The 14087-nt window shown below is 40.3% G+C and overlaps 1 protein-coding gene across 2 annotated transcripts in view; it reads left to right on the top strand.

Annotated features, from left to right (window-relative positions):
* The window catches only part of LOC143117020 (complement factor H-like), a 48796-nt gene extending 34709 nt beyond the window's left edge, over window positions 1–14087 (top strand). For both annotated transcript variants that reach the window (XM_076278459.1, XM_076278460.1), the window contains exons 15-17: window positions 455–622; window positions 1801–1998; window positions 13362–14087. In XM_076278459.1, coding sequence (XP_076134574.1) covers window positions 455–622; window positions 1801–1998; window positions 13362–13558 — 563 coding nt within the window. In that variant the 3' untranslated portion in view covers window positions 13559–14087. The remainder of the gene's footprint in view (window positions 1–454; window positions 623–1800; window positions 1999–13361) is intronic.

Consider the following 14087-nt stretch of genomic DNA (forward strand, 5'->3'; position numbering starts at 1 on the left):
CATGCGGTATCGGATTTTTGTGGTAAGGCATTCAGAACATGTTTGTTCTTTCTTCTTTGCAGACTGCAGACCACGGAAATTTAAACAATGCTTTCTTTTGGAGCTAGTACTGATTGGTTCTCACAAAACACAATTAACTGCGTCACTCACAATTTCCTGACTGAACTCAGCAGTGGCATAAAAAATATTAATGGCCAAACATTGCTTCCCAAATAATGTGTTTTTCAGGCTGTAAAATTAAATAAATATCAAGCGCTGAAAATATGATACATGGGATTTCAACTGAAATATTTGCAACTTGTAAGATTTGCTAATCAAAGATATGCATTTTTTGTAATGATACAGCACAGCTTTATAATGTATAACTAATTATTTTGAGGACCCCCAGTCCATGGCTCACTTTGAGAACCACATACTTTGATATTTATATGTCATTATTCTATGTTCCATTCAGAACGCTGTGGTAAGCCTAATGGCGAACATATGGAGTTAAATCCAGATGTGGCTGAGTATCAACATGGAGCTACTGTGAGGTACACATGCAAGTCACCATACACTGCAATATCAGGTGGATATTTAAATTGTGCGAATGGCCAGTGGAATGGTATAGTGGAATGCAAAGGTAAGTTTTCATTATCTATCAATTATCATGATACAAACTTCCAATATGGTTGTAAAACAATTTGGGTATGTCTTTGCAATTACATTTTTATGGGAAAGCACATTTGTTGTATGAATGTATGTTCAAACGGACCTTTAAAATAGACAGGGCCCGATCTGAAATGCTTGGCCAGAGGTGCAAAGCTTAAATATCCCTTTAATGACCCTATAAAAGACATTTAGGGCGTGTCCAGTCCACAATTGGTTTGATTTTGTGATCAGACGTCGGGCGCATTGTTACAAAACGGTTGATCTTCTGTTTCTTAATCAGTCATGGGTGTGTTTTGAGCGTAACATCTTTTAAACCAATGAGGTTGACATCTGTCATTCCCTTTAATAGCAAGCAGCGCAACTTCAAACAGCGCATTGGTATTTTGACAGTCAGCGGGGCATTTTAAGGATACTGCCTGCATGCGAGACTGTGTATGGAACACAGGGATTCCCCTAAACCTTGCTTTACTAAAACCTGTTTGTGACCAGCAGAGTGTAGCCACCATGCATCTGCACTCTCTTATTATTTGAATTTATAGGCAAAGTGAAACTATAGTAACTTCACTTTGGTTTCATAGTCAACGACAAATTTATACACAGTTATTTACTTTCACTATTGACTGACAAGGCTTGAGGTTTAATGAAAGTGGAGCGCATGGCTCCATTTATCACTTTATTGAGCTTAATCACTTAATTTTTCATGTTCAAAAATAAAAACGAGAAAAGGCGCGTAACTTTTTTCATCTCCTGTTTCTCGATGATAAAATGTGTTACCAGTTGCTGCCAGAGCAAGGGCATCCCTCTCTGTCTTCAAAAATCTCTTGAAGACCCAGCTCTTCCAACACACTTAAATTACACTTACCATGACATCCTTCTCTATCCTGTCTATTCCTCTTATCTACATCCCTGAATTAACATGTGAACTGTCAATCAATTTCTTATAAAAGGTAGCACTTATTATTACAGTATTGTCTCCTATCAGCACTGTACCTTGACTGTTCTCTATTTTACTTCATGTTGGGTAATAATATGATATACAAGAAATTACAATATTTAATAATTAATTTTGACCATTTAAAATGATTTTACAAATTGTTTATTCTGAAATTAACCCTTTGACTCTTCTTTCTTTTGCATTTTTTTAAATAGTGCCTCAATATTCATGTGTTCCACCTTCAAATGACAGCTTCATACAAGTAATGGAGAACACAGATACAATATTTCATCATGGAACCTGGGTGAAATTCCAATGTCCACGCTTTTATAGTTTTGCGGAAAACAGTATCGTGAATACGTTCGAGAATACATGCTATTATGGAAATTGGGTCTATCAAATGACATGTTGGAGTAAGTACACTGATTTGGCGTAATGCCTGTATCTGAACTGATGTTGTTACTATAATTGAGCCTTATAAACTGGATAGTGGCTGCTAGTGGCTTTGATTATTAGTAGGCCTACCATATTTTGTGGACTATAGGTCTCACTTTTTTCATAGTTTGGCTGGTCCTGCGACTTACACTTATATACATATATGAAAATATATATAATTGAACATGTTTTTAAATATGTTTAAATTCATATTAAAGCAATGGTTCGGAGAAATTTTACCCTAGGGTCCTTTGCACCATGACCTCGAGCCAAACACCTCATCAGAAGCTTTTTTCCCTTGGTCGAACATTGGTCGAGTTAGCGCTATCAGGATAATAGCTTAGAGCAGGTGCTAACGGAACCAACGATGTATCTCATAAATTACCCCACTAATAATGCCCGGAATGGTAACAAACTTCTACAGTAGTACAAATATGTTCTGTACTCATAAAACGAGGCATTGTAAAGTTTGTAAGTACACCAGGAGTTTATTTAAATAACACTTGCCTGATGGCTCCTACACTCTGCTGCTAGCTACTGCTGCATCAACGTTATTTCCGTGATTTGGGAAAAGCCTGTAAAAGTCCTAGGTTCTGTTAGCTATTATCCTGATAGAGCTAACTAGCTCCTGATAGCGCCAACTCGACCAATATTCAATTTAATTCATAAAAGAGCTCTTCTTAATATTTTATATTGTTGGCTGGTTTAATATTGTTGCCAATGAAAAGTCGTTGTCCTATGGGTCTCCAACACGTCGCTCTCAAGCTACCAGTCGCTTGCCGCCCCCTTCTGAGCTTGCCAGAGGCTGAAGCAGTAGCCTAGGCTACATTTAAACAATTGTTGCTGCGAGGCATTCCAGCCTACGAATTTCATAAAAAAGTAAATCATGCATAATTAAATAAACTAGATATACCGGTATACAACCCCACCCCCATCTTGCCTGTTCATAATTCTGAGAAATTCTTGAATTGTGTGCATGTGTGCGTGTACACGTTTATGTTTATGTGTGTGTGTGTGTGTGTGTGTTTGCCTGCGTATGTGTGTTTGTGCATGTGCATGCATGCGTACATATGTCTACTGTGTGGGTATGTGTCATACGTATGATTACTGTGAATGTATGTGTGTGTGCGTGTGTATCTGTTTATGCACATGTGTGCACATGGAATGGGTTAACATGACCCCTGGAGGCAAACATACGGAAAAAATTGGTCATCCTAGGCCCTACGGTTCTCAAGATACTCACAGAAAACTGTGTCTGCCCTACCCTCCTTTCAGGGGGTCCAGTCCAGCGGGCTACAGATCAAAACGAAAAACGATGGTTCCATGCTATCCATGTGGGGTTACATGCCCACCAAGTTTCGTGTACCCCGGTCTTTCAGTGTCCCGGGAATCCTTGTTGGTGTACGGTCACTAAATGTACACATAAATTATTTTATTGTAAGGCCCCCCATGAACGAAAGTTCACAAAACTTGGCATGCATTCGGAAGGTGTCATAATGATCCTACACTTTCAATTTTGTGCAGTTTTAGGCCCTTGTTGGCAGCCTTCATTATCTTCCGGCTTGCCTCAGCTTGCCACCATTCACTCCTCATTAACATTCCCGGTAAAATTCTCAATATTTTTGGCCTCTGTGTCCAGTTACATAGTCTGTCTGTTCTTGGTCTTGGATTTTGAGCGACTTTTAGTCCGGAAAATATGGTAATCATCTCACAAATGACAATATAATACATAACTTATTATGACCGCCGCTAGCGAAGCTAGCCACTGGACTTTTACGGAAAAATTTTGTTTCGTCCCCGGGGGCCACTCCACCCCCGTGCTGGGCCCCCCGAACCGCAAAAAAAGCAGTTTTTCCTAAATAACTACCTAAACCGTGGCACTGAGGATGAAGAATCTTTTATGGTATGTTGGTCTCAAGGGCCCACATCAACCTGGCCCATAATCACTCATTTGTGATTTGCACCCCCCCCCCCCCCCCGGTAAAAAATTAAAATGCAATATTATTCTGCTTTAATCGCCCCTATCTTCAGTTAAGATGTTCAGAACTGCACCAAATTTTATGTGTATGATTGACCTGGCATTCTCTGGGGGTATGCCAAGTTTCGTAGAATTTCATCCATGGGGGGTCTAAAAAAAATTATGTTATGTGTACATTTAGTGACTGTACACTCATTGGCCTGTAGATGGCGGTGCACACATATACACATGCACACACACACACAGGCACCCACATACTATCGGTATTAGAACGGCCGATACATAATTACAAATTCATTAAAAGAAAGCCAAAATAAATATTCATCATCATCATCATGGCTGCATTTCCAGTATTGGGGATAAGTAGTCGTTTGTCCACTAGATGGCGCATCGTTGCAGTGAGACGTAATTTTGTTGGAAGTTAAAAGTGGGTTGGAAAAAACAATGGACGCTTCCTACAAGGACTAGTTTACCGCAGAGAACGTCTAATAAAGATAGGACGATGTTCACATGAAATGTAATTTCCATTTCTTCTTGAAGCCGAAATAAATCTGAGGATGTTTATCGGACATGCTTGGTTTTTACTGCAGGTACGTTAATCTTATAATGTCAATAAGGACCTAGGTAATGTTACCTTTAGCGTTGGTTGAGTGATGGAGGCCAATTTGATTGATTGCATTTGTAGAAAACTATAAATGCGGTTATACCAAGCAAATTGATAGCAGCACTGTAGTTGTATCTTTCGACTGTCATTTGTTGCACGTGCTACAAAAATCATTCTGTGCAATGGAAAATTTACCAACGTTACACCGGTCTGATACAGTTTTGCCTATACATGCGTGAGACTGAGACGCCTGTTTATTTTGTTTTAAGTGCGTGCAGGGTGTGAGAGGGGAATCGATGTGCTTTGATTCCAGCTTGGTAGTTGTAGTCTGTGAAATTAAAAAGCACGTGTGTGTGAAGTATCCAAACAATGACACCTTCATTTCATTATGGCTGCTTTAGCAACACACCTTAAGCTACTGTGTAGTGGGTCCCATTTAGAAGTGGCTACTTCATTCGCGCTTTCCTTGACTCATGGAGCTGCGTGAATTTTATTAGAACTTTTCGCCACGATATGGCAGTTTAAGTCCGCTTGATACTGTAATTGGCGTAAGCCATTGGTTTCCAAAGGAGATTTTATTTGTGTCGCCAGCATAGCCTATTGACAGCTGTATCGCTGTGTGGGGCGGAAGCTGCACTGAATACAACAGGAAAGCCCTGCAGCGCATAGTGAACACAGCTGGAAGGATTATTGGTGCTTCACTCCCCTCCCTGAAGGACATTTACACCACCCACCTCACCCGCAAGGCGACCAAAATTGTGAGTGATGCAAGTCACCCCGCTCACAATCTGTTTGATCTACTGCCCTCTGGGAAGAGGTACAGAAGCCTGCGCTCCCGCACTACCAGACTCACCAACAGCTTCATACACCAAGCTGTTAGGATGCTGAACTCTCTCCCTCCTCTCCCCCCTCCACCCTCAGCTACATAACATCCTGGACATTGGACCCACAAATGGCCGCCTGCACCACTCCACTTGCACACTTGTACACTTTGCAACTTGTTGTTGTTGTCCTGGAAACACAACACTTCTGCTGCTCTTACATAACTTGCACCACTATGCCACTTTATTTCTTACTTAGGTCAAACAGAACTACCTCAGCCTCTTATTGGCCTGACTTTGCACTAGTATTTTATTTTATTGACTGTCTATGCACAATTTCAACCAAATTTTGCTGCTCTTATTTTTTCATTATATGTGCCCTCTTATTTACTTATTTACTTACTTTTTTGTTTACTTGAATGTTATGTTTGTCTGTGGACTTAAAATTGTTAAAATATGTCTTGTCTCCACCGTGGGATAGTGAGAAACGTAATTTCGATCTCTTTGTATGTCTGGAACATGTGAAGAAATTGACAATAAAGCTGACTTTGACTTTGACTTTGACTTTGACTTTGATTTATGTTGTAAATAGGCCTACCTTATAAGCCTGTAGCTTAGGGAAGCTAACAGCCCCCACATGCCAGGCACTAATTCCTGCTGTAACATAGGCTAAAACATAAAAAAATCTTTCCCTGGAAATTATATTGAGCCTACTTTAAAGGCTGTCAGCCAAACAGTTATCACTTATTAGTCTACCGTCTTGTAAAATAAAAGACTTCAAATAATTCCTGATTGTGACGTGAATGTGTACAGTGGGCAGTGCTTCGACTTGGCCAGTTTCCTTCACGGTCCGCGCGCGGGATCACGCGGCATCACGCGACTTTAATTTGTATTTTTCCAGTGACGCTGCAACGGCGCTGCAACAACCGGCAGAGGTCTCAAGTGAGCAGGGTGTCTCGTAAAAAGAAATGGAGCTGGAAAACCCTACATAGACTTCACTACAGACTTTAGCAGACTGGTTTAGAAATAATTTAATAGCCAGAAATATGCCTGCCCTGCCCTAATAAAGACATATTTGGTTAACGGCGAGTGAATCCCGTTTGCAGCCGTAGAAGAAACGCAGGACAAATTAAACATTCTGGTTTTCTCCGAGTGCAACGATGATAGACAGACATCATTTGGACAAAATGCCGTCCTGTTATCACGGAGTTACAGGCGATAAACGATTTTTGATGGTCACAAGTTTACTTCATTAGCGTTTATTTTTTTTATTATTAAAAAGGGTTTTTCATTTAAAGGCTTGACTTCATGCTTATTCAGAAGAGCATTTAGTGCTCTCCCCAATCCCAGACGTTCACATTGCATGTTTGTTTGTAATGGATGCAACCGCGAGAACCCACGTGTGCCAGCTTACAGTCCCGGCTAAATTTACATTAATTTAAAATCGCAGTTTATGTTAAATTCAGCATCTCTCATAATGTGATTGAATATGTTGCTGTCAATTCCCTACTCCATATACTAACCACCAATGAGAGCGTCTCTCATATGAAAATTCCTAACACTTCCCACCTGAAGAATTAACGCAAGGCTTTGTCGGGTCTTCAGCCCCGAATGTTTAAAATGTATACAGCCCTGAATATCATTTTAAAAGTAGTCTGACAAAGCTTATTGTTTTGTGACACAGCTAAACACTGGTACCTCATAGAACGTCTGTAACATAGCCTAGGTGGTCGCAACTCACAAAAGTAAAGCAGATAGAAAGAACTCACGCAAATCTAGCCTACAACACGCAGGCAGCTTCATGCAGGGGAGAGAGAGCGCGCGCACAGGTGCTTTATGATTGTTGGCTTCTGATGGTATCTGCTAATTCACTGAACTGCATTAGGTGACACAAATGGTATTGCCTTTATCTTATAACTCCTTGTCTGAGCGACTACCAGGCCTATGGGTTTTAAAAGTCAGATGTTCCCTGACAAAGACATTCGAAAATTAAGAATGTTTATTGACTTGAAAAATACACAAACTCCCTTCATTCAACCCTTGAAGACATCGCGGTCTGGTGCGCTATGTAGATCGTTTCTCGTACCATTTAATTTCTCAGAATTTAGGTCTACTAGGCCTACAATAACGTCATCACCAAATACATCTTTTATTTTTAGTTGATCAACCACAAAGAGTAGTATAGGCCTACTGTGCACAGTGCACTGACGACTGTAGCAGCCCAAGGTAACCAGTTGTTGTAGATGAGAGGCAACCCCTTGTTTCAGATAGCCTGGACAACATGTTACCTGGGTGTTGCCTACGTTATTAATTAATGGTAGCCTACAATAGTTAATTGATTCGCGTAACATATTAGTTGGCTCAAAGAGTAGGGAATCAGGATGGAGAGAGTCACACGTGTGTTGCTTTTGCGGGATCGAATCCAGTTTAATGCTAGTTTTCAAAACATATATTTTTTTACATGTCTTTTGTCCAAGTGGCTGTAATGTAGCCGAGCGCTCATGGCGTATGAAAAGCGACTTCAAACCGCCTAAAACAACTTGTTTGTGAATGTCTGACAACTGCTGCAGCACATGCACGCGCAAGGAAACCAGTAGGTGGAGAAACCAGAAGGCACACAACACCGGAACGATTTTAAGGCTATTTCGCATAGGCTACTCAATGGTGCTATTTCACACGCATTATAGCGACCCCCACTCACTGGGGTTAGGTGGAAGGTGTTAATAGACGATTGGCGTAGCCTACAGTGGACTAGGGCTGTCAAAATTGCTCAAAAATGACGTTCGAATATCCCCTCTAAAATAAACACATGTATTCGAATATATTGGAATATCTAGGCTATATTATTTGCGCATTATGTCATTGACGCGCATCATGTCATCTGTTTTTAACTTTTTGTATGGTTATTGCTTGACAGGGGGGATCCCAAGCAGCTTTCAGCTATAAGGCATTTCCTATTTCACCCGACACTGATATTCAAAATGTTGAAACTATTTCAGCATAGCCTATAAGCAGTTTAATTAAATGTAATGTTAGTTGTAAACAAACGGGCTACTTGGTGAGGCTTGGCCTCACAGATGCGCTCGCGCCTTAAGTGGGCCTATTAACTGACCGCCCGATTCACGTTGGCTGGGGGGCAGGGGGGGCCATCAGACATTTGTTCCCAAGGGTCTATGCCCCCAACGAACGCGACTTTTCAACTCTGAGACAGCTTAAAAGAAGTCTAGAGGACTCCTAACTCACTAAGACCTACATTGCAGTCAATAAGTAGGGGAAATTACGAAACCAAACGTGGGTCATAGTTGTCTAAGCCTCTGCTGTGAGGCCAAACCCATGAACAAAGCCCATTGATATCTGCAATAGAGTTTTTTTGGCGAAACAAGCTCACAGCCGAACGAGTCATAGCACTGATGGGAGAGGCAACTGGCATGTGATCTCCCCACGGGCCAATGGATGTACAAGTTTTCTCCTGTGCCTACGATATTTAATCTAGTGTTTTGTCAAGTTGCAAAATGCTATTCGTTTTAACAAATTTTTATGATAGTATGAAGTACTTTTTGTATAGGGTACTATCTTAATTGCTTTATACTCAATACTTAACCAATGGCTATTGCATCTGTCTATTGAAAGTGAAAATGTGGCATGTGATCTACTGTGTAGGCTTCATAAAATAAAATAAACAGATGGCTAATGGCCTACAAGAAGATCTGGGGTGCGTTTCCCATACAACTATGGAGGTTAGCTTTTTACTAACCGGATGCATCGTTCAACTAACCAACATGTAAGTTACGACTGTTTCCCAAAACTGTCGTACTTACATAGTACTGTAAGTTTGGACCATGATAGTTTCCAAACTTCAGTAGTCTGGACTAAGGTAGTTAATGACGTTTAGTAGCACGTGAACGGGCACCTGCACATACTTCTGTGGCGCATTGCGCTGAGGCCGGCAGATGACAGCCGCCGTTGCACAGCAGTTACCAGTCCCCTGTCCAAGAGTTCGAATCTGGGTTAAGATTTTGACAACAATATTGACATCGTTGTTTACCTAAGTTTATCTTTTGTGCAGATCATATTATCCAAAGTGAATCAAACTTCTTGGCTCGGTTTGCGTAAACTAACAAGGACCCCCCCCCCCCCCTATGAAAATCAAAGGCTACATATTCTCAGCTGACTCGTCAAAAAATGTGCACCACCTTATTATTATCTGCAGGTGTGTGACTTTTACTTACGTGCACATGGCTGCAAACTGCACATGTATTTTCTGCCTTGGGCATTTTAAAATATGGATGTATGGTGGTTAGAAGTGTAAATATCAATTAGAAACCTAAATATATATATAATTATTAATTTGCAAACAAATAACTGGCATCAGTGACGTCTTTGACATGAAGATCCCTGGAACTATGCTTCTACTAGCATTCTACCACAGGTCGAGAGGTGTAGTTGTAACTACACAACTTTACGATAGCGGTTGCGAACGTTTGTTGCTACTATGGTTTTGGGAAACACTAATGTAGTGTAACGATGCATTGGACTATGTAAGTTCCAAATATGAATGTAATTCTGCGGCATAAAGCAGATGTATTTGTTTATTGTACAGAAAAATAAAAATTACATGTCAAACAGTCAATTGACTACATTGCAGTCAAGAAGTAGGGCAAATTAATTTACGAAACCAAAACGTGGGTCATAGTTGTAGCAGGCTAGTTGTCTAAGCCTCTATAGCGTAGCCTGTTAAAAACGTCGCAGAAGCCTACCCAAGGCTACAGATTAATTCTGAACAGTTATTTCTCTACTGGCTCAATTATCACACCACTGTTTTGATTTGCGTAGTTGCGTTACCCCAACACTGACAATAATGTAGACGGCAAATTTCGATTTCGATTTTCGTTACCACCGTGTAGTCAAGCCTTAAGCCATACCCAAGTAGCCTAAATCGAGGTAAATCGAGCTTTTTTAGAAGGGGCGGCAGGCAGAGCGATGTACAGTGGGAGAGCGACGCACAGTGGCTGAAAGTAGTACTAAAGCTTCACGCAGCTTCACGCCTCGTAATGCGTGACTGAAGTGGCCATTTGAAAGTGATGCCCACTGTAATTGTCTTTTTGTACATGTCTCGCAGTAGGCCTAAAGCCTACATTGAACGTAAAATATGTAGCCTAATGTTTTAGCAGAAAATAGTCCTAATTAATTATTGTTGTTATGACTAGGACATTCTAGCGCTTTTAATATTTTTGCAGCTACACACTGACACAGCTACTACAGCACTGAAGCGCCAAATGCGTCCTTCTCCTCCGTGTTAAAATAAACCATTTATTTTGTTAGTTATAGGATCAGGAGGTAGCCTAGCCGTCTTGTAGGCTTGTATTTCATGCATTTAGCAAAAGCCCCAGACAGCAGCGGGGTGGTAATCGGGATTCGTTATTTGTAAAAGTGTTTTTACTTCGCCCTCCTATAGCCTGGACTGTGCGATCGCAGCCCCTTACTTTCACTTTCCGTCGCCCTCAGTCGGCATGGCCGGTAGTCTATAACATGGGATGCATAACGTAGGCTACTACTGAAGATTTTAGATGAGTGACCACGATAGTAGTCTTAAGTAGCTTTTTTACTAGGCCCAGAAGGCTGGCAATGTGGAATATTCCGCTGGTTGTGCATGCAAGTTTTCATCCTAGGCCCTACGGTTCTCAAGATATTCACAGAAAACTCTGTTGGGGTACAGTCACTAAATGTAGACATAAATTAATGTATTGTATGCCCCCCCATGAACAGAAGTCTATGAAACTTGGCATGCATTCAGAGGGTGTCATAATTATCCTACACTTTCAATTTCGTGCAGTTTTGACCATGTCAGCCAGAGATATGTAATTACAACACCTAATTGTTGCTTTTTCATTTTTAACTAGGTGGCGCTATACATGAAATGAATGGTTATGGGAGGGTTGACATGGCCCTTTAAAACCAACATACAAAAAAAGGTGGTCCTCTTAGGCCCTACGGTTCTCGAGATATTCACAGAAAACTGTGTCCGGCCACCTACAGGCCACTTAGTGTACAGTAACATAAAATAATTTATTGTATGACCCCCCATGAATGGAATTCCAAAAAACTTGGCGTGCATTCAGAGGGTGTCATAATGATCCTACACATCCAATTTCGTGCAGTTTTGATCATGTCAGGTCAGAGATACCTGTGATTACATCTCATCTTTGCTTTTTCATTTTTAACTAGGTGGCGCTATACATGAAATGAGTGGCGACGGTTAAAACGAAAAACAATGGTTCCATGCTATCCTTGTGGGGCTACATGGAATTGACGGAAAATTACTCATGCGAAAAAGAAAAAAAACGGATGAAACAAAGTCTGGCTAAACCTATATGACCGCCACTTTGCTGCGTCATAATTATTGTGTACATATAGTAGCCTCTCTCATTGAACTTGGCATCTCCAGTTACTAAGCAATGCAAAATATCATTGATATCATTTAACATGGCCAATCAAATCGTTTGGGTGGGCTTTAGACAATGAGCAACACTGAAGCAATAATCCAGGTCACCTGAATGAGCTCGAGTTGATTTTCACTGCACCTGGAGAAGTGAGATGCTTAGATTCTCCTTTTGCATTTGTTATGCAAGATATTGATAAAAAGGGCCTGATTTCCCCTTTAAAGGAATTATCTGGAGTAAAATGCACTTTAGATCAATTTACGGATGATTGGGAGTACATACGTTGAGTTGACATCAAAATCATGTCATTCGGATGTGTTTTGAGAAAGTTTGATTTTACCGTTTTTAGTCAAAACTCGTTAGCGTGGAAGTGAGAAGGGTATATTATTTTGCCGCTACAAAACGCTATTTTTATACCTCTTCTACAGTTCCAAACAACATTACACTTACGTGGTAGTGAGTAGAGGGTCCCTAAAGCCAAACCGAAGTATCCCGAGGTCTTTATGTGGTCGGATAGAGAGTCCAGAATGAATTTCATCAAGCCAGTACCTTTCCGGAAATGTTGCCATCTTTGCTGCCATCTTTAGGGGAAAGTCCGTAGGAGTCAATTGCCAAGTGTGGAGCAACACGCTCTGGAAATTCACAATTTCGTCGCCGTTTAAAAAAAAAAAAAAAACATAGTCCAGTCCACACAACTTCATTTCAATTTCAAAAGAAATACTGGACTATGTTTTTGTTTTTGTTTTTTTTAAACGGCGACGAAATTGTGAATTTCCAGAGCGTGTTACTCCACACTTGGCAAGTCCGGCATTTTAAAATCCGGCATTTTACTCCGGATAATTCCTTTAATATCCTAGTCTAGCAGATTGGGAAGTGTATGTCGTGAAAGTGAAAATACGATATTACAGTAGAAAGGCAAACAAAAGTTAACGTTGCTTTTGACATAGTACAATGAAGAAAACTGATGCTCTGAATACAGCTGTCTCTAAAAGTTTCTCTAATTGACGCATTTAACCACAATTTAGATTACACCTTCTTTTAACAGGTGCAAGTTTTTCACCGCAAAACAGACGTGTGCTGTTTTCATACATATGGCGGAATAACTAATCAATCGCTAAGCACTTTTCCTCCCCTGTGTTGAAGAAAGAAACTAGTTCTGTATGCATTAAAGATGGGCTAGGTTATTGTCCCCTTAATTGTGCGACACTCCCACTTTCTCCTGAGCTTCCTATGAATGCATGTGCGTGACACGGAAAAGCGCAAATACCCATTCTCAGCTCCCGCGTCAGGCAGTCTGCGCTTTTTCCTCAGTACAGCCTGTTTGTACATACCTCACCATTTTTTACATGCACATTGCAAATCAAATACGCCTGAAGTGGGCACAGAAACATTAGTACATCTGAGTGTGTAACATGATGAGAAGTTACTTCTATTGTGAAAAATGACAGTTTATACTTAAAACCAGATTTGTTAATTTGTCTTCTGTGATTTATTTCAGAACCCTGCACGGTGACACAAAAGGACATGGATGACAGAAACATTGTGTTTAAACACCCTATGGAAGGTCTAAAGTATATCAGACATAATGACCGTTTTACATTTGAGTGCAAACAGGGGACAACAAAAAAGCCTGGTAGTGTTGGCATGGGACAGAAGTGTGTCAACGGCAAGATGGAACTTCCTGAATGTCACTAATACACTAATATACCATTAATGCTTCCCTCATCTGTTGTCGTTTGGAATTCGAAATTTGGCTTTTCACAATCCAATGATATATCCAATGTGCAAACTAGTTGGTGATGGCATGGAACTGCCAGTATGCATGCTACACAGAGGTCTGATAGGGCTGTGCATAGCCTTATAAGCAGACAAGATACAGTCACTGACAAAAGTATTGGCATCCCTTTAGAAATGTTGGTTTTTAAGCAAAATACACACACTTTTGAAGTTTTTTTGAGAAAACAAATAAACCAGGACCATTTCAATAGCTCAACACAACTGCGTCTTTTATTTTGTCTTTTTAATTATTCTTTATTTTATTTTAAAATGATTTTACCTTGTGCTTTTTATGTTTTCTTTTTTCTGATGATCTTTACCTTTAACTATTATCTGACTATTGCTTTTCTGCTTTTTTATATTACTGTTTGATTTTGTTTATGTAAAACACTGAATGACCTCTGTGTATGAAATGCGCTATATAAATAAACTTGACTTGACTATGGCA

Source organism: Alosa pseudoharengus, unplaced genomic scaffold, assembly GCF_046254945.1.
Source record: "Alosa pseudoharengus isolate Yale_2024_CS ecotype anadromous, Long Island Sound unplaced genomic scaffold, YU_APseudo_1.1 YU_APseudo_1.1_scf_11, whole genome shotgun sequence".
In the NCBI taxonomy this organism is placed as follows: Eukaryota; Metazoa; Chordata; class Actinopteri; order Clupeiformes; family Clupeidae; genus Alosa; species Alosa pseudoharengus.